At 39.6% G+C, this 19,752-nt stretch overlaps 1 protein-coding gene across 2 annotated transcripts in view; it reads left to right on the plus strand.

Annotated features, from left to right (window-relative positions):
• Positions 1-19,752, plus strand: part of LOC143295315 (dedicator of cytokinesis protein 7-like) — a 74,521-nt gene that overhangs the window by 802 nt on the left and 53,967 nt on the right. For both annotated transcript variants that reach the window (XM_076606948.1, XM_076606949.1), the window contains exons 2-21: positions 626-734; positions 1,208-1,383; positions 1,708-1,779; positions 2,728-2,839; positions 3,692-3,904; positions 4,432-4,517; positions 5,123-5,189; positions 6,898-7,047; positions 7,959-8,024; positions 8,787-8,982; positions 10,019-10,233; positions 10,868-10,961; positions 12,394-12,556; positions 13,715-13,832; positions 14,427-14,497; positions 15,067-15,211; positions 15,696-15,797; positions 16,441-16,527; positions 17,519-17,735; positions 18,877-19,035. In XM_076606948.1, coding sequence (XP_076463063.1) covers positions 626-734; positions 1,208-1,383; positions 1,708-1,779; positions 2,728-2,839; positions 3,692-3,904; positions 4,432-4,517; positions 5,123-5,189; positions 6,898-7,047; positions 7,959-8,024; positions 8,787-8,982; positions 10,019-10,233; positions 10,868-10,961; positions 12,394-12,556; positions 13,715-13,832; positions 14,427-14,497; positions 15,067-15,211; positions 15,696-15,797; positions 16,441-16,527; positions 17,519-17,735; positions 18,877-19,035 — 2,618 coding nt within the window. The remainder of the gene's footprint in view (positions 1-625; positions 735-1,207; positions 1,384-1,707; positions 1,780-2,727; positions 2,840-3,691; positions 3,905-4,431; positions 4,518-5,122; positions 5,190-6,897; positions 7,048-7,958; positions 8,025-8,786; positions 8,983-10,018; positions 10,234-10,867; positions 10,962-12,393; positions 12,557-13,714; positions 13,833-14,426; positions 14,498-15,066; positions 15,212-15,695; positions 15,798-16,440; positions 16,528-17,518; positions 17,736-18,876; positions 19,036-19,752) is intronic.

Consider the following 19,752-nt stretch of genomic DNA (forward strand, 5'->3'; position numbering starts at 1 on the left):
TAGATTATTATAATTTTTTTTAAAAACAGTTCTGACTATTCTTGTTTGAGATTAATCTTATGGACTAAGGAACTTAGTACTGAAATTTGAATGATTTGGTAAAAATTAGATTTAATAAAGGAGCATTCTGTGTTGAATACTTAAGTGTCACTGGCAGAATAAAATTACTTCGGTGTCATTAGTAGAATAGCATTTTCTACATATTTTATGTGTTTTTATGTAGCATTTATGAACAGGAGTTATCGATCCCATTACTGCTGTTCACCCACCCCGATGTAACGATGGTTTAGTTTATCAGGGTGGGCCATTTTCCAAATGGAATGCACATCATGTGCCTGTAAGTGTGAAGTGTTATTGGTATATGTGGTGACCCATACTGTCACAACAGGCATGTTCACAGCACAAATAAAAAAACAACAACAAAAAATGAAGACAAGCCAAAAAATTGGTTAATGTTTATTTCAGACAAGAAAATTTCCTTTAGCAATTAAATAATTGTAACCCACACACACCTTGATTAGACTGTGACTGTGAGAAAGCTGAAATATCCAGATCCTTTAGAATTTGCAAATTTATGACCAGTAGATCACTTTAAAGAGCTGTCAATACATGTGTGTGTTTTCAGACAACAAGCTGCAGAAGTACGTCGACAAGTTTCTGGCAGCACAGCCAGCAGTGTTGCCAGTCATGAGGCCTGTCGTTCCATCAGTGGCCAGTCTAGTCATGGCTCAATGGTATGTGTGTGTCAGTGTGTTGTGTGGTGGGAAGAGGGGGTTATGTGCATGTCCATTGGTGTGCATACATGTGTGTGTGTTGGTTCAAGCTGTAACTAGTGTAAGTGTAACCACACTTTAGCAAAACAAGTCTTTGTCAGATCGACAGACAACCATGATGGTGTGTTGGGGTGGGTTGGTTCAGTAATTTATGTTTGTATGTGTGTATGGGAGTAAGACAATCTAAAAAATATTAAGAACTTTTTTTTACGGTGTGATTGTCAGTGGTCTTGTGAATGTTGTGTACCTTGCTTCCACATTTCCAGAACAGATGATGTTCATTTGTGAATGTTGACACAGAAGCCTCGATTGCTCAAACTATGTCCAAGCTGTAATTTACAGAGTTGATATGTGTGATCAAATTAGATTTACACAACAGCAGATTTACACAACAGTAACATTATATAACCATTTCGGTCCTTTACTGTCCACAGTTGACACTGACAGATGTGGTGAACCCACCAGACTATGAAGACTTTGTGATCCAGAACCAGTGTCTTGTAGAGCGTGATCCATTCCGCGACCTCCTCCTGTACCCGGAAGATGACATTGAGGTGCAGAAGATACCTAAGCCTTGCCGCACTCTCTCGCTGCTCATACCTGAGCCAGGGTAGGTTGTTTCAGTTGTGGAGCATGTCTTCTTTGTATTTTACTTTTGAATTCCAAGAAAGTTAATTATGTATGTTTAGTCTGTCATGCTTATAATCTGGAAAATTAAACTGATGCATCAAAAACTTGCTTTGGATTGCTGAATTTGGTCTTGATCATGATTGCTAATGGCTGTTCTGTAATAATCCAAACCTGGACTAATTGTGCTTTGGGATTTAATGCAGTTTAAAATCAGTAATAAAACATTTAGAATGCTAAGGGAATCGTTTGGAAGTTTGTGTTTTACTGTATGTTTAACGAAGCTTGTTGCTGGTCTGTGTGACAGCGCGGAAAGTGATCATCACCTCACAGATTGCATGCGGAGATACACGTCTGACTACACCACTGTCAACAGAAGGTAAATTTCTTACTGTTGTGTGAACATGAATTGATGAAATGATATGTTATTTAAAGCTGTAGGTACATGTTCTGCTGTTCCAGTCTTAAAATGTTAACAAATAGGAGTTGTTTCCTGTGTGTAATTTTTAAACCGTATCTGTGCTTACACTATTGTTTTCTTTACACAGAAATTGGAAATCTGGTCAGTTTGATTTTGTTGCGATAAGGTTTGCTTTGGTATGAAACTACTTGGGATTTCAGAGAGCTGAAAGATTTGCCATTAACCAACAAGATCTCCAGCAGTGTGTTTTTGTCAAATTTATGCCGAATGTTGCCAGATCCATGGACTTGTATCCATTCCCATCAGAGGGACAGATGTAGAAAGAAAAACTTAGAGTATTATGCTTACATCAACTCTTTCTTTAGATAAAATTCATTTGTTGGTTGGTTGGTTAGTGTTGATGGTGTGCTGTGATCTTCCTTCCTGCCATTTTCTTCATGGTTGATGGTGTACTGTGTACTTTCTTCCTGCCTTAATCTTCATGTTGATGGTGTACTGTGTACTTTCTTATTGCCTTAATCTTCATGTTGATGGTGTACTGTGTACTTTCTTCCTGCCTTAATCTTCATGTTGATGGTGTACTGTGTACTTTCTTATTGCCTTAATCTTCATGTTGATGGTGTACTGTGTAATTTCTTCCTGCCTTTATCTTCATGTTGATGGTGTACTGTGTACTTTCTTCCTGCCTTTATCTTCATGTTGATGGTGTACTGTGTTCTGTCTTCCTGCCTTTATCTTCATGTTGATGGTCTACTGTGTACTTTCTTCATGCCTTATCTGCACATTGATGGTGTACTGTGTACTTTCTTCCTGCCATTATCTTCATGTTGATGGTGTACTGTGTACTTTTTTCCCTGCCATTGCCTGCACATTTATGGTGTACTGTGTTCTTTCTTCTTGCCCCAGGTACCAGGTGTATAGCTCCAGCCGTTGCAGCAAGGAGAGGTTGTCAGAGCATGGACTGGTTCAGCACGACTATGAAATTGATGTGGAAGATGCCCCACCTGAGCAGGAAAAGGTAAACATGTTACCCGTTTTTTTTTGTTTTTGTTTTTTTAGCAAGGTAAATGTAGTGTCTCTGAACTTGACAATAAAACGAAGTTGTGGACTAGATCTACTTTTTCAGCTTTATGAATTTATTTGTTTAATTATCAAGTCATGAAATATATTAGGTCATGCTTTTAATGTAGTTTTATATACATAATTGAGATATGTATATAGCTACATCTCTCTCTATGTTTCTGTATATCTATATACTAGGCACTTTGGTCAGATCTTCTCTCTCTCTCTCTCTCTCTCTCTCTGTGACCAAAGTGCCTGGTGCCACACGTTCCACAAAGTGGCCAGCGCCTTCGAGGCAAAACTTCAAGCCAGTCTGGAGGAGAAGAGGACAAGGCAGAAAAAACAGGGGACAAACAGAACCTACTACAGACCAGACATTACCCTGCAGCCTATGTGGAAGAATCTGCAGATCTCGAGTCGGACTCAGTAGCTGCCAGCATGCTTGTACTCCTAAAGGACTGAACTGATACGACTTCCACATATATCTTCGATCTCAAAGTCATTGCCAACAACAACATTTATGTATTCTTTGTGTATGATTATGATTTCTATGTTTCTGTGTGAACATGATCTAATTCAGGTTGTTACTTGCTGAAATGATGTCATCATTACACAGTCTTTGCCTGAGGGGATTTTATTGGGGGATTTTGTTGTTTTTTTCTTCGACTTTTAAAATTTTATTTTTATATATAACTTTTTCATGTATTACCATATGGCAGTTGTGACGGTAAGGTAAGGAAGTTTTTCCGTGCTGAAAGCGTTCACTGGTCACCAACATGAATACATATATATATCTCCACGTCTCCAGGACAGCTCAAAGCGGCAGTCGATTCACATGAACGACACGCCACGCGGTAGCTGGGCCAGCAGCATCTTTGATTTGAAGCAGTCGCAGGCGGATGCATTGCTGCCCAACCTGTTTGATCGCGCCACCTATGATGAGGTGGACCGCAACAATGACACCCAGCGACAGCAGAATCGCCAAGATTCCATCTTCTCTCTGTACCCTTTGTCTGAGGAGGTGGGTGGAAGTGCTGCACTTTTTGATATCTCAGGGTGCACCGCTTTTCTCAAGAATTGAACAGGTTTACTTGTTTTATGGCTGTGTGTATTGCATCTGTTCTGTGGCGAATATGTATTGGGTTTTTTTGTGTTTTGGATTATTTATCATCATCATGTTGTTGTTTTTTTCTTTTGTTCTTCTGATGCATGATTATCTGTGCATTTATGCATTTAATTTTTTGGTGCAAGAAATTTATATGCCTACCTTCCGTGACACCTTGGAATGATGGTTGACTGCAGAGTTGTATTTTCACATCTGCAACTTGCATCTAGTTCTATCATGCAGAGCAATGCACTGTATCAATGCAATGGTAACATTTTTAGCAGCGACAGATTGGTTGCTCAGAACTCAGAAGTTTTGGCCAAAGTAAACAGTTTTTAGTGGTAATGCATGTGTTGCTCCGTAGTAACATAATGTTGGCAGGAAGAACAGGATTTGTTTTTTTGTTTTGTGATATCATGTCGGTGCTTTTATCTGTTTGACAGGATGAACCCATTGAAAGGCGGGCTCTACCAGAGTTACCCAAGGAACATTTTGGTCATCGCATTCTTGTCAAGTGTTTACAGCTGTCGTAAGTGTGCAGGCACGCAGTCAGGCAGACAGAGGGGGACATATAACAAATCTAGATATGGATATGTGTATACGTACATAACAGAAAATGTTCACAAGCACAATTTTGAAATTTTACATTTTCATTTGTTGTATGGATGAGAATATATTACTTTGCTGGCTAATTCTGTTTTGTGTTCATTATGTTTTGTTGTTATTGGTTCTTGATGTGATGGCGTATTGTTATTGGTTCTTTATACTTTGCTTTTATATGCTTGTAATATTTTGTTTCCCCACACAGCCTCTGTAAATTGTTGCCTTCAAGAAAAACTCTGTGTTGCTAGTTGTATAATGAATGATTAAATATAAATGAAAATGACATCTTTAGTTTAAAAGATGAATCTTGAAATCAGTTAAATAATGAATTGATAAATACCATTGAGGCCTTGAATAAGACCTGAATAACACTAAATAAAGACATTGGTGACACAACAATTGAGTTATGTAAATGAGACCAGTAATTTTATCCTTTCATCTATCCTTTTGTCTGTTAATCTCCCCTACATACAAAGAAAAGAACTGAACTTGTTCTCTTTGAATGAAGAAAGGATGTGCTTTTGCTTTCAGACTGGAGATGGAAGTGGAACCCATTTTTGTGTCCATGGCTTTGTATGATTCAAAGGAAAGGAAAAAGGTATGTGAATGATGTGCATGCTATTTGCGTGAAAAGCAGGGAACAGATGTGTATATTGTTCGGTGGAAGAGTAGGGAACGGATGTGTATATTGTTTGGTGGAAGAGTAGGGAACAGATGTGTATGTTGTTCGGTGGAAGAGTAGGGGACAAATGTGTATGTTGTCTGATGTCTGATGAAAGAGTAGGGGACAGATTGGTCTGATGTTTGGTGGAAGAGTACAGGACAGATGTGTATCATGTCTGGTGGAAGAGTATGCGATAAATGTGTATGTTGTCTGATGAAAGAGTAGGAGACAGATTGGTATGGTGTTTGGTGGATGAGCATGGGACAGATGTGTATGTCGTCTGGTTTAAGAGTAGGGAACAGATGTGTATGTCGTCTGATGGAAGGGTATGGGACAGATGTGTATGTTGTCTGGATGAAGAGTAGGGGACAGATGCATATGCTTTGTGGAAGAGTAGGGCACATGTAAATGCTGTTTGATGGAAAAGTACAGGATAGATGTGTATGTTGTTTGGTGGAAGAGTATGGAACAGATGTGTATATCAGAAGAGTAGGAAACAGATGTGTGTATGTTGTCTGGTTAAAGAGTAGGAAGCAGATGTGTGTGTTGTTTGGTGGAAGAGTAGGGAACAGATGTGTATGTTGTTTGGTGGAAGAGTAGGGAACAGATGTGTATGTTGTTTGGTGGAAGAGTAGGGAACAGATGTGTATGTTGTTTGGTGGAAGAGATGTGTATGTTGTATGGTGGAAGAGTAGGGAACAGATGTGTGTGTTGTTTGGTGGAAGAGTAGGGAACAGATGTGTATGTTGTTTGGTGGAAGAGTAGGGAACAGATGTGTATGTTGTTTGGTGGAAGAGATGTGTATGTTGTATGGTGGAAGAGTAGGGAACAGATGTGTGTGTTGTTTGGTGGAAGAGTAGGGAACAGATGTGTGTGTTGTTTGGTGGAAAAGTAGGGAACAGATGTGTATGTTGTTTGGTGGAAGAGATGTGTATGTTGTATGGTGGAAGAGTAAGGAACAGATGTGTATGTTGCTTGGTGGAAGAGATGTGTATGTTGTATGGTGGAAGAGTAGGGAACAGATGTGTATGTTGTTTGGTGGAAGAATGCGAAACAGAGGTGTATATATGTTGTTGAGTGGAAGATTAGGGACAGGTGTGTATGTTGTTTTGTGAAAGAGTACAGGACAGATATGTATGTTGTCAAGTGGAAGAGTAGGGAACAGATGTTTCTGTCGTTTGGTGGAAGAATAGGGGGCAGATGTTTATGCATGTTAGGTGGAAAAGTACAGGACAGATATGTATGTAGTTTGGTGGAGTAGCTGGAAACATACGTTTGTTGTTTGGTGAAAGACTGTCCCATGATCTGGTTATTATTTGTGAATGAATTGTGTTGTTGATCTTGTATTTTAATGGAATGAAGGCTGAGTGCCATCACTAAAGTAATTTGGCATGGTTGTACCACTTTTTTTTTTCTCTTCTACTCTTGTGCATTTGAAGGAAGCGCAGATGACCTGTTGGGGATTATTTGAGTTGGTTATAGTATTAATAGTAATTTTATAGATATGTATGAAGGGGGAAAAAAAGAGCTTAACTTTGGTTGTAGTTTCATTGTAAATGACATTGTGACGTTCACATTTATTATAATTGATGCTAGCAGCTTTTCTTCTGGATGTTTTGTGACATGAACACATTGCTTGCAGATCTCGGAAACGTTTCACTTTGACCTGAACTCGGAGATGGTCAAGCGCATGATAGCTGGCCACGTGACGCGGCAGGACATCTCCACTATGAGTCGTGCCTGCATCTTCTCCATCACCTACCCGTCTCCTGACGTCTTCTTGGTTGTCCGAGTATGCAGATGTTCATAGAGTTTTTTGATTACACATACATTTTTTTAAAATTATCTTTCTGATTAAAAAAGAAGAACTTAGATAATTTTTCTGTTTGAAATTTAAACAAACAATACAAAGACAGAGGAAAAAAGAAGACAGGACAATGACAACAATAACAGGGAAAAAAAGAGAGTATCAGAAACAAGCATTATACTGTTGGTAAGTTTGATAACAATACACCTCTCTTCATGTAACTACCTCCCGTCTGTTATTGTTTAAAGTGCCGACCTTTCCAACAGCCATCTTCCTTTCCTGTTCCAAACAGTTGTGATTGTTTACTACCTATTTATATGTACTTAGAAGATAGTGCGCACTATTTTGTGTTATGACCTTGTGCTGAGATCCAGTCAGACATGAAGAATTGTAGAACATATAAGAATGTCAAAAAAGATGAACTTGTAAGAAAATTGCTTGAAGCACAAAATGGACAGCAAGTTACAGGTAAGCCTGACATTGATTTCATCAACATGATACAATGAAGAATGTGTGTTTACTCAAAAAAGAAATAAAAAAAAGTTTACAAGGAGTGCCACAAATTTGCAGTATGTATGTCCAGAAACTGCATATCAGTGGGCATGTCTCAGTTTGAAATGTATTCTTGTTTATGCCTACAGAATGAAACATTGTTAGATTCTTCACTTGACATAGAAACATCTATTTAGACTTTTGCAAATATTTTCAGATTCTGAAATATGGTTGTTAAATTTCGCACATGACATTTAAAAAACAAACAAACAGAAAACCTTTTTAGACTTTTGAAAATATTTTCAGACTCTCAAAAAAGTGTTTTTTTTCTGATTCCTCAAATGTGTTTTACATTGGCTGAAGACTACTGGACAAAGCAAAGTTAAGTTGCTGTGTGTTTTCAGTTGGAGAAAGTGCTACAGCAAGGGGACATTGGAGAGTGTGCAGAACCATACATGAAAGAGGACAAGGTGAGCGCTTACCTACCTGAACAACAAAGTGTTTAAAACTTTGGTGGCGTTCTTGCCCAGGCAAAGAGGCAAAGTAGCTAAAACTTCAGTTGATTGCTTACCATGCTTGCCCAGGCAAACAGGCAAAGTTGCTCAAATGTTTGTTGAGCAAATGGGCAACATGTTTAATCTTTGGTTGAGTGCTTGCCCAGGCAAAGAAGCATTGCAGCTAAAACTTCAGTTGATTGCTTACCATGCTTGCCTTGGCAAACAGGAAAAGTAGCTAAAATGTTGGTTGATTGTTTACCCAGTTAAGCAGGCACCATGTTTAGACATTGGTTGAATGCTTGCCAAAGGTAGACAGGCAGCATGTTTAAACTTAAGTTGAAAGCTTACCTTTGTAAATAGGCAAAGTAAGTAAAACTTCGGTTGTGTGCTTACCCAAGCAAACAGGCAACATGTTTAAAACTTTGGCTGAGTGATTATCTTGATAAACAGGCAAAGTAGATGAGATTTTGGTTGAGAGATCAGTGAGGCGAACAGGTTACCTGATCGGAATTTTGTATATCAGCTTGCAGTACAGGACACATTTTAAGATAATTGATGATCACATTTTGAACTGGCATTACGTCCTTCTGCCATAATCTTATTTAATGAAGAGACTAATGTGTCTTCTTGATCAAGCAGAGACTTTAGTTCAAACTGAAATACAGAAACGTTCCTTGACATTTGCAAATTGCTTCTGAGCTGTGCACCGTGTGTCTTCTTTTCCCCTTTGTGCAGTCGACCAAGGAAGAGAAGTACCGGATTCAGGCAGGGCAGTTCTGTGACCGTCTGGGGGCGTACCGCATGCCCTTTGCCTGGACGGCCATCTACCTGATGAACATTGTCACTGGAGGGGGCAGCATGGAGAGGGAAACATCAGTGGAGAAAACCATGGACTCTTTCCAGGAGACTGGCTCCAGAGCTGCCAGCTTAGGTAAATACATACACACACACATATATATCTATGTATATATGTATATCTTTGTATCTGTGTGTGTGTGTGTGTGTATAAATATGCAAAAAAATAAGCGTGGCTTTCATTCATCTTAAATTTGCAGACTTTTTTTTTTTTTAATGGCATGAATGTGTGCAGGGGAGGGAGGAAGAAGTGTGTTTTTCACTTGGTGATATGGGCATGTTGCTTACGTCATTGAACCATTTGAGTCTGGAGTCTTGAATCTTGAGACTGCTTAATGTTGGAAAAATGAGATCAGTGCGGCATGAGATTGAAGGGCAGTTAGTGCTTTTTGTGTACTTGTCAATAGTGTGATTGATCAAAAGAATTGTAATCCCAAGAGGAAGAAGTTTACACAAAGAATGGTGAATGACAACCTGACTTGCAAGCTCTGTTGTATCTCAGTGATGTGACTGGCTTTCACTGATGATTATACCTGTCGGCAATAGTGAAGGGATCAGATAGGAGATTTGAGTATAGTTTGTCTTTTGTCATACAAGTATTACCAGCAGTTGTATTCGGCTTTGCCAGGAAGTTTTGGTGGAACAGATGTTAGTGCAGAGAACCTGGAAGTAGTTCAACTCATGAGACAGATTCAGAAGGAAAGAAATGGTTTTGATTGTCTTCAGGGTTGTTATTCTTTTATGAATTGTGTGTATCTTACATCTAAAAGGAAACAACAAAACAAAACAAACAAAAAAACAGCATTAAAAAAAAAATTGGTTGAACATTTAATGTGAATAATGTGCACAAGGATTTGATCTGCTGTGATTAGTCAATATTTGCTCTGTTGAAAGTTGAGTTATTGATTTTTTGTTGTTGTATGGTTGTGTTGTTTAACCTTTGAAATTTAATGAAAACAGGTGTATAACTTATAAGGTGGTGCAGTTGGAGAAAAAACCCCCACATTTTCTGTAAGGTGTTATTGAGGAAGCAACCCATTTGATGAACTTTGCAGGAGGGTTGTTGATTGTGATGACCCGATGGAAGCTAATCTGTGGACTTATGATTGCAGACAGACGAAGTGGGATGGGCTCCGGCCAGTTTGATTCATTCCGCTCCAAACGGTCGAAGGACGACAACAGTCTGCTGGGGCGACGTGGCTCTTTCGACCGAGGTCGCAGTGGCTATGAGAAGCACCATCACAGCAACTGGTCAGCTGATGTGTACGGTGCCAACTTGGACAACTTCCGACCTGTGACCCTCACTGTGTCCAGTTTCTTCAAGCAGGTGTGTGTGGTGTGTGCATGTGTGTGTGTGTGAGAGAAAGTCGAAGACACTCTGTGTGTGTATGTGTGTGTGTGTTTATGTGTGTGTGTGTGAGAGAAAGTCGAAGACACTCTGTGTGTGTATGTGTGTGTGTGTTTATGTGTGTGTGTTGTGTGTGTGTGCCTGCATGTTTGTGCCCTTTCATGATTGTGCAGAAGTGAGTGCATGCCTTTGTGCATGTATACATTATATGAGTGTGTTTGTGGTGTGTATGTGTGTGTGTGAGTGTGTGCGCGCCAATATGGGAGGCAGAAGAAATCAGTGTGTATTTCCCCTCTGACAGCACCACCTACTAACCACCCCCATTGAAGACAATAATTGCTTAGATGTGGATCTAGACCATCCCAAGCATAGTAATTGAGACGGTTTGAAATTAAGGTCACTGTGAGAGCATGAAATGTCAGAGTATCTGAGATTTTTATTTTCTTTGTTGATGATGAATGAGGATGAGGATGATGCTGCTAAGGGGGATCATTTTTGGTTTGGGACAGTGTGACACATTGTGCTTCCTTTTCTGGACTGACATTTGGCTCTCGTTTGTTTGAAGGGTGTGTGTACAGTGATCTCTTTTTTCTTTCCCCATCTGGTGGAATAGGAAGGGGTGAAGCTGAGTGATGAAGACCTGTACAAGTTCCTGGCTGACCTGAAACGTCCATCCTCAGTTCTGAAGCGAGTCAAATGCATACCAGGTGAGACAGCAACAGAAACAGAGACTATTTTGTCCTGTCTGTCTCAGTTTATAGTCTCTGATGCATTGCATTTTGATATAATGATGTGTTCTCTTGGTGGATTTTGTTTTTTGATCTTTGATCCCTGTATTGCGTTTGGTTTGATAGTGTATAGATTCCTTTACTTGTGCACAAAGAATTGAAGCAACAGGTAAAGCAGAATGGTAAGTCACAAGCAGTCCTATGCCACATTTGAAATGTATAATAACCAGCAACACATGGGCAAAACAACCGAATGATTAAAAATGTTAAACTTCCGATCTGTGAGTCCTAGGTTTGATTTCAGTATCAGCGTCTTGTGGATTTAGAGTAGGGAATTCTCTGATCTCTCAGGTCAGCACATGTGCAGTCCCGTGAGTGCCTTTTGATGATCCAGTAATCTATGTCAGAGTTCTCAGAGTTATGGAATGATGAACACACCCAGCATGCTCATTTCTTAAAACAGAATATGGCGACCCATATTGCAGAGTAAAAGGGGATAAGCCAGTAGAAGCCCATTTGTAGATCTATACAACTGCACATGGAAGTTGCCCATGAACACTAAGAAAAAGGAAATAACCAGATCATCGAACAGGGACTTGAACTGTTTGTCTCTCTGTCCCTCTTTGTAGACACTGGTTCGTGTATTGCATTTGGTTTAACAGTGCACATGACTAACAAGATTTCTGTTTCATTGATGCACAAGGAAAAGAAATGAGGGGGAGATAAACATAATGCCATGAAATCACCATAACTAGTTGTGTCTCATAGTTGAAATGTGTCATTACAGCTACCCTGAAGCTGGACTAGTTGTGTTTCATGTTTGACATGTGTCATTTCAGCTACCCTGAAGCTGGACTAGTTGTGTCTCATATTTGACATGTGTCATTACAGCTACCCTGAAGCTGGACTGGTTGTGTCTCATATTTGACATGTGTCATTACAGCTACCCTGAAGCTGGACTAGTTGTGTCTCATATTTGACATGTGTCATTAAAGGTATCCTGAAGCTGGACTGGTTGTGTCTCATATTTGACATGTGTCATTACAGCTACCCTGAAGCTGGACTAGGTGTGTCTCATATTTGACATGTGTCATTACAGCTATCCTGAAGCTGGACTAGGTGTGTCTCATATTTGACATGTGTCATTACAGCTACCCTGAAGCTGGACTAGGTGTGTCTCATATTTGACATGTGTCATTACAGCTATCCTGAAGCTGGACTAGGTGTGTCTCATATTTGACATGTGTCATTACAGCTACCCTGAAGCTGGACTAGTTGTGTCTCATATTTGACATGTGTCATTACAGCTACCCTGAAGCTGGACTAGTTGTGTCTCATATTTGACATGTGTCATTACAGCTACCCTGAAGCTGGACTAGGTGTGTCTCATATTTGACATGTGTCATTACAGCTACCCTGAAGCTGGACATCTCCCCATGCCCGGAAGAGATCCGCTACTCCCTGACCCCGGAACTGATGCGGGTGGACCCATACCCTGACGACAAGGGTCGGCCTGTCAAAGAAATCCTGGAGTTTCCTTCACGGGAGGTGTACGTCCCCGCCACTGTTTACAGGTGAGGGGCTTGTGTGTTCGCTGCTTTGTTGAACAGGGTTGGTTTTTGGATACGTTGATATGTGTGCTGTACACTGTGTGTGTGTTTCAATCAAGAAATCATATCTACAAATATAGTTTTTGGGTTTTGAAACAAGAAGGATGTTGTGTTATTTGAAATCTCTGATTCCTCTGCTGAGATCAGTGTACGTACTTTCTTTTAAGTTATAGAAGAATAATCTAAAACAAATTCTTGAAATAATCTGAAAAAATTCAGACATAAGAATGCCATTGTTATTCATGCATAAATGGGTTCACTTCTCATGTACTGCAAAACAATATTATTTTCTTTTATAAAATTGCTTTTCAGAATTTCCCAGACTTGTATTAAATAGATCTGTTGGGATAAATTTTGATCAACCTGTGATTTGACAGGACAGTTGATACTCACATAGTCTTATGATTTAACAGATTTGATATATGACTTTGGTTCTGTGTGACCAAAGACTTACTGTATGTGTACCATACAGCCTTACAATTTTACAACATGAATATTTGACCTACACTTTGTGTGGACAGAGACTTGTTATACATGCTCCAAGCACTTAAACAATTTGACGACGTGAATATTTGACCTATATTCTGTGTTGACAAAAACTTCTTTTGTGGCTATATTTTGTACCTTTCTTTGCAGTTCAAAACATAGCGATATATATATATATATATGTATCTATGTATATATGTATGTATGTTAGATACTGTGAGGTTGACAACCCACAGTCGGTCAGGTTTCCTAGACTGCATCCAGCGACCATATATTAATTTCAATTTATCAACCCTTTGCCAGCATTTCTTGAATAAAAATGTTTGAAAAAAAATAAAACTAAACTTGCTCTGTGTGTTCCTACACATTGTTCTGAATTGATCAGTTATCCACCCTTTCACCTACATTCTGTGTGGACAGGAACCTGCTGTACATGTACCCACACACAGTTCTGAATTGATCACTGTTACCCTTTCATTGTTCTGAATTGATCACAGTTACCCTTTCACTTAAATTCTGTGTGGACAGGAACCTGCTGTACGTGTACCCACACACAGTTCTGAATTGATCACCGTTACCCTTTCATTGTTCTGAATTGATCACAGTTACCCTTTCACTTAAATTCTGTGTGGACAGGAACCTGCTGTACGTGTACCCACGCAGCCTGAACTTTGTCAACCGTCAGGGGTCGGCCCGTAACCTGGCCGTGCGGGTACAATTCATGGCCGGAGAGGACGACAGCTTGGCATTGCCGGTCAGTTTTCCTTCCATCAGCAGTGATATGTACGACAACGGAATATTTAGAATTTGGTATCTGTGTGTGTTGAACCATGTCTGGAAAGGGCTGGTCTGTACAGATCAAGGAAACCAGGAAAAGTCATTGAGTTTGAAATAGCTATTCCAGGCCTGAGAAGTTATAACAAAAAAAAGGAACTGTCATAGATTTGAAAATAAAGTGCCTGATCTGCAAAAGTCCAGAAATGATCATGGAATTTAGAAAATCATAATCTTTGAGGACAGTGGAGTATGACTTATGGTGAGTTTTCAATACTGAACATTTACTTGTAGAAGAATAGAAATTATTACCTGATAGTACTGTATTGAATAGTTAGACTGATTTTCTTTCTTGGCTGCTGAGAATGATGACTATACACATGAAAGATGGACTTTCTTTCCTTAATCTGAAGAATTTGAAAAAATGATTGTGACAAAATGCTGAAAATTACACTTTACTTTTCCATTGAAATTGATCTGATTATTTTCTTTTTAGGAAACCACAGATTCTTTGCTCTTTTGTTAGGCTGAATGAAGCAAGAATTTAACACCTGTTTTCATGTTGCATTTGCAGGTGATCTTTGGTAAATCCAGCTGTGCCGAGTTCACCAGAGAATCATATGCTGCTGTCACCTACCACAACAAGTGAGTGTGTTCATCTACAGATCTGTTCATTGGGTTTATGTGCTTTTTCTCCGCTCTCAACCATCTTCACTGTGTAGTGAATGAATGGTACAGTTTACCCAGTGAAAACTATCAGACTGACTCAGGCTCTCTGATGGGGAGCCTCTGGGTGACTTGACATTGATAGTTCCTTCTGAATGGTTGGTGCTTGGACTGTCACAGGATGAGCTCCTGGACTGTCACAGGATGAGCCTAGCGTGGCTGTGTGGATGAGGAGGAAGGGGGTGGGTAGGGATGAGCACTTTGGTGGTAAAGCTGCAGAGATGGTACAGAAAACAAGAAGTAAATTATCTCCTGCTGATTATTCAAATTTGTGTGTGTGTGTGTGTGTGTGTTGGACAGAATAGGTAAATGTTATCTTTTTTTTCAGGCACAGAAGATGGGTAAAAACCATCACATCAACACACAGCAGCAACAACGAAAGAAGAAAAAGAAGTAATGACAGGACAGACCAAGTTGACTGATTGTTCAAAAGATGGTTTTAAAGAATGTGGCGAAGGTGTCTGCTTACCCATAACATGTGGTTCCAGGTCGCCTGATTTCTATGAGGAGGTGAAGATGAAGTTACCTGGTCGCATCACCTCCTCACACCACCTGCTGTTCACCTTTTATCACATCAGCTGTCAGGTGAAAAAGAATGAGCCAACGCCCACAGAGGTTCCTGTGGGATACACTGTAAGTCACTGGCGTTTATTACATATGTGTTTGTGTATGTATGTGCATGCACATGTGTGTGAGTGTGTGTATCTGGTGAGAGACGTTTTATTCTCATTGCCTTCCCAGGTGTCATTCCTTTTCGCTTTCACACCTTGTATTTGGTGTATTATTTTGAGACAATGTGATGGAGCTGATAGCTTAAAGAATGGCTGGAACAGACTGTGCAGAGGAGTAATGTATTTTTCTTGTATTTGGTAATTTTACATTTTCTCAAGTATTTATTGATATTAAAGAATAATCCCATGTTCTTTCAAATATAGAGTTATTAATGTTGTGATTATGTACACTGTATATATCATGATAATATACTTTTCTGTGCATTATGCATGTACTGTGTGTGTGTGTGTGTGTGTGTGTGTTGCATATGCATGTGTGTTGTATATGTGTGTTTGCTTGTGTGTGTGTCACTCTGTATGTGTATGTATTGTGTGGTGTGTTTCAGTGGGTGCCCCTGTACCACGAGGGCCGACTGCTGACAGGAGAAATGACGTTGCCAGTGTCTGTGGAGAAGCTGCCACCTCACTACTCCATGTATCACCCAGATGTAAGGAGGCTGGATTTGCTGTCAATATAGTAATCTGTATAATTCTATTTAAAAAACTCCAGCTAATACAGAAAAAAAGGGAACATTTGCCGGATCTTCATATAAACCTAATGCGCTGATCAGGCCTTGAGATTACAGTAGATAACTGAACAGTACCCACACAGAAAGCAAAGACTAATGGTTTCTTGCCAAGAGACTTGGTGTTCCCACTATACACAGTTGACAGGTAAGATAGTGTATTGAAAACAATCCCTAAAGGCTATCTCCCATTAATTTGAAAAAGTTGCGAGTACAAAATAAAAGGCATTGGTCAGGACAGGTATATACAAGAAAAAGTTAGGACTTGGATATAAAAAAAAAAAAGAGTAATCAATCGGGACAGGTAGATATAAGAAAAAGTGAAGAGTAACTTCAAATTCTGATGTTTGCGCATCATTGCTGCACTTGCTTTCATCGCAGTAGGTGGGAGTGAGGGGGGGGCTGGGCAGAGGTTGTAAAGATAAGAAGATAAATGTGTTATTGTAAAGCGCTTTGAGAGGTTTGAAAGAGTTAAATGAATGTACTATTATTATTATAATGATTATTAGGATTATTATTATGCTTCTTCAGTGAAAAATAAAACCCAGTGTTTTTCTTTTTCCAGGCTCAGCTGCCGAACATGAAATGGGTGGACAACCACAAAGGCGTCTTCACTGTCAACATCAAGGCAGTTTCTTCTGTACATGCTCAGGTATACTATGTTATCTTAACTCATTCTGCCCCAGTGACACTGAAAGTGTTTTCCCTCTTGCATCAGATTTTGATTCATTAAACTTATTATCTGATCCTTTCGGTCATGGACAAACAGATCAGAAAAGGACACAGTTTTTGAAAAAGCAATTTAAAATTTTACTCGTGGAGTGAAGTCTGTGTATTTTTAAACTTTTTTGTTTGGTTGCAGTTCCTTTTTCTGTGATTATGGGCCAAAAGGTAACACATTACTTCCGAGCAAGTATTAAAGGAAATACTTCATGTTTCAGACACTGATTTCAACCATTGATTCTGATCCACAAAATTTAAAAAAAATTTTTTTATTTTTTTTTATCATATTAAAAAAAAAAAGAAGAAGAAAATTTTGTTTTGTCTTTCTTGATTCTACTCAGCATATTTTTTTCTTGTCTTTTCCTCTGTCATATTGTATTACTCTTTTTTGTCACAACAGATTTCTTTGTGAAATTTGGGCTGCTCTCCCCAGGGAGAGCGCATTGCTACACTGAGAGCGCCGCCAATTTTTTTGTATTTTTCTTGCCTGCAGTTTTTTATTTGTTTTTCCTATCAGAGTGGATTTTCTACAGAATTTTGCAAGGGACAACCTTTTTCACTATACATGCTTTACCGTGACCCACTAGTGCAGACTCCAGCAGGAGTCAGATTCTTGTCCTGTGCAAACTACTATCTGCCTGTGCGGAGAAAACGAAAGTAGCTACAGCTGATATCCTCCCGGAAGTAGGTTACCTCCCCTCTGTATCCCTGTCTAGCTTCCTCTTTTGAGCGTCCAGACCACCACTCAAAGTCTGGTGGAAGGGTAGAAAATAATGGCGACTGTGCTGTGATTCAAACCAGTGCGCTCAGATTCTCTCGCTTCCAAGGCAGATGCATTACCTCTAGGCCATCACTCCACATTAAAAAAAAAAAGTATTTCATTATCTGATTGTGTCTTTCTTGCTTCTGCCGCTGCACAGGATGAACACATTGACAGATTCATGCACCTGTGGAACTACGTCCAAGAGCAGAAGCTCCCACCTCGCATGAGTGAGAACGGGTTTGAGAACGAGCTGAAGCGGAGCATCATCGACATCGTCAATGCCCGCGGGGAGGCACTGGTGCAGTTCATCCACCTGATTCTGGACAAGCTGATCTGCCTGATGGTTCGCCCGCCTGTGATTGGGGGCAATACAGGTCAGTGGTGCAGGTGTTGCCTGGCATTCGTCTGTCTTGTCCTTTGGAGTCTGATAATGATAATGTGTTTATATAATGTTGAATCGTGTGTAGAGGGAAACCAGTTTGATAATGATAATAATGAAAGTATTTATAATAGTGTTGAATCTTGTACAGAGACAAGCCAGGCTAATGATAATGAAAGTTTAAAGTGTTTAATCTTATGCAGAGACAAACCAGTCTGATAATGATAATGAAAGTATTTATAAAGCGTCGAATTTTGTGCAGAGACAAAACCAAAGCATTTCGAACTATAATTCTGAGCCCTCCCACATTATATTTATTTAGTTAAACAAAGGGATTTTCTTTTCTTTTTTTTATGTTTGTATATATATATATTTATAAAAAAAATTAATTAAAAAAAAAAAATTTATTTATTATTTTTTTTACATGTTATGGACTTCATATGTGACAAACCCTAAAGAACTTTGTTTTTAGGATTAAACATTTAGAACTGCTAGTGCTAAAATGAATAATCCCCGTCCTCCCCTTCTCTTTTCGTTCTTTATACAGAACTTCTCAAGAGGTTCACCATTGGAGAGATTGTTTTAACATTTTTTTTTTAGTCATGTGTGACTGGATGTTAACCCCTTGACTGCTGAACCTTGGTGAATAGCAATCAGTGCCACATAGATTTGAGGTGCATTGACTGCTCCTTGTGTACTTTTAAAGGGTGTAATTGATTTTGCTGAACTAAAGTAAAGCAGTCTAAGAGAGGGAACTCCAAGTAAGGAATGGTGACTGACAGCCTGACCTTCTAGTTCAGTCTCATCTCAGCAAGGTGACAGCCCCTCACTGACAAGCATGCCTGTCGGCAGCAGCCAAGGGATGACAATACAATATAATACAAATTAGCATTTCGGAATTTTATGTCCTCTATGTGCTTGCATTGAGTGACTGTGATTTTCCTGTGTCGTTTGTGTAGCATACACCACTCATGAATTTCTATTATTGAAAAAATAAAGTATTCTGTATTCTGTAAATACTTCTTTATTATTCGGAATGGAGATGATGTGGGTTAATCTTAGCATCAAGGTAGCCACATTCCCATCTCTTCGGGGGTAGATTTCCCCCTCTGACAATGATCCCATTACGGTCACAGTGAACGTGGGTCAGGCGACGTTTGAGGCGCTGGCGCAGATTGTGCGACGTGTGCATGAGCTGCTGGAGGAGAAGAACGATCACAACGGGCGTAACTCTGTGCTGGCCTCCTACATCCACTACTGCTGCACCCTGCCACACCCCGGATTGATGCATATAGGTGGGCATAGGTTTCTTTTTTGTGTTTTGTTTTATTTATCTATTTATTTATTCATTTATTTATTTTCTTCTTTTTTTGAAAAATCTGGGACTAGTTTTCTGTGCTTTGGTCATCTCCAGCAAAACCCACCCTCATACACATTTATGTGTGTGGGCACGTGACTGAGGTCTGTCTGACTGAATGAAGTGGGAAATGAATGAGTACCCCCCCAAAATGGAGTGTGGCTGCCCACATTCTGGGGTAAAAACAGTCATACACAAAAAAGCCCACCCGTGTTCATATGAGTGAATGTGGGAGTTGCAGCCCACGAACGAATAATAATGATAATGATTTATTAGTAGTAGTATTAAAAAAAAAAAATCTGGTACTGGTTTTCTATGCTTTGGTTATCTCTAACAAATGTATGTGCGCGCTTGACTGAAACCTGACTGAATGACAGGGAAATGAATGATGAGTGCCTGTTCACTCTGATATACATGTGTTTATACATGTGTGTATGTGTGTTTGGGTGCTTGTTTATAGTGTGTGTGTGTATGTGTGTGTGTGACTGAAGCCTGACTGAAAGACACTGTAACCGGATGATGATTGCCTAACACCGTAACAGGCAGCTGTCAGTCGGCTGTGTGTGGTGCACATAGGTGGGGCTGGTTTTCTTGGCTTTGGTTGTCTCTAGAAAAAGCTACTCTAATGTGTGTGTGTGTGTGCATGCATCACTGA

The sequence above is a fragment of the Babylonia areolata genome, chromosome 20, assembly GCF_041734735.1.
Source record: "Babylonia areolata isolate BAREFJ2019XMU chromosome 20, ASM4173473v1, whole genome shotgun sequence".
NCBI classification, from domain to species: Eukaryota; Metazoa; Mollusca; class Gastropoda; order Neogastropoda; family Buccinidae; genus Babylonia; species Babylonia areolata.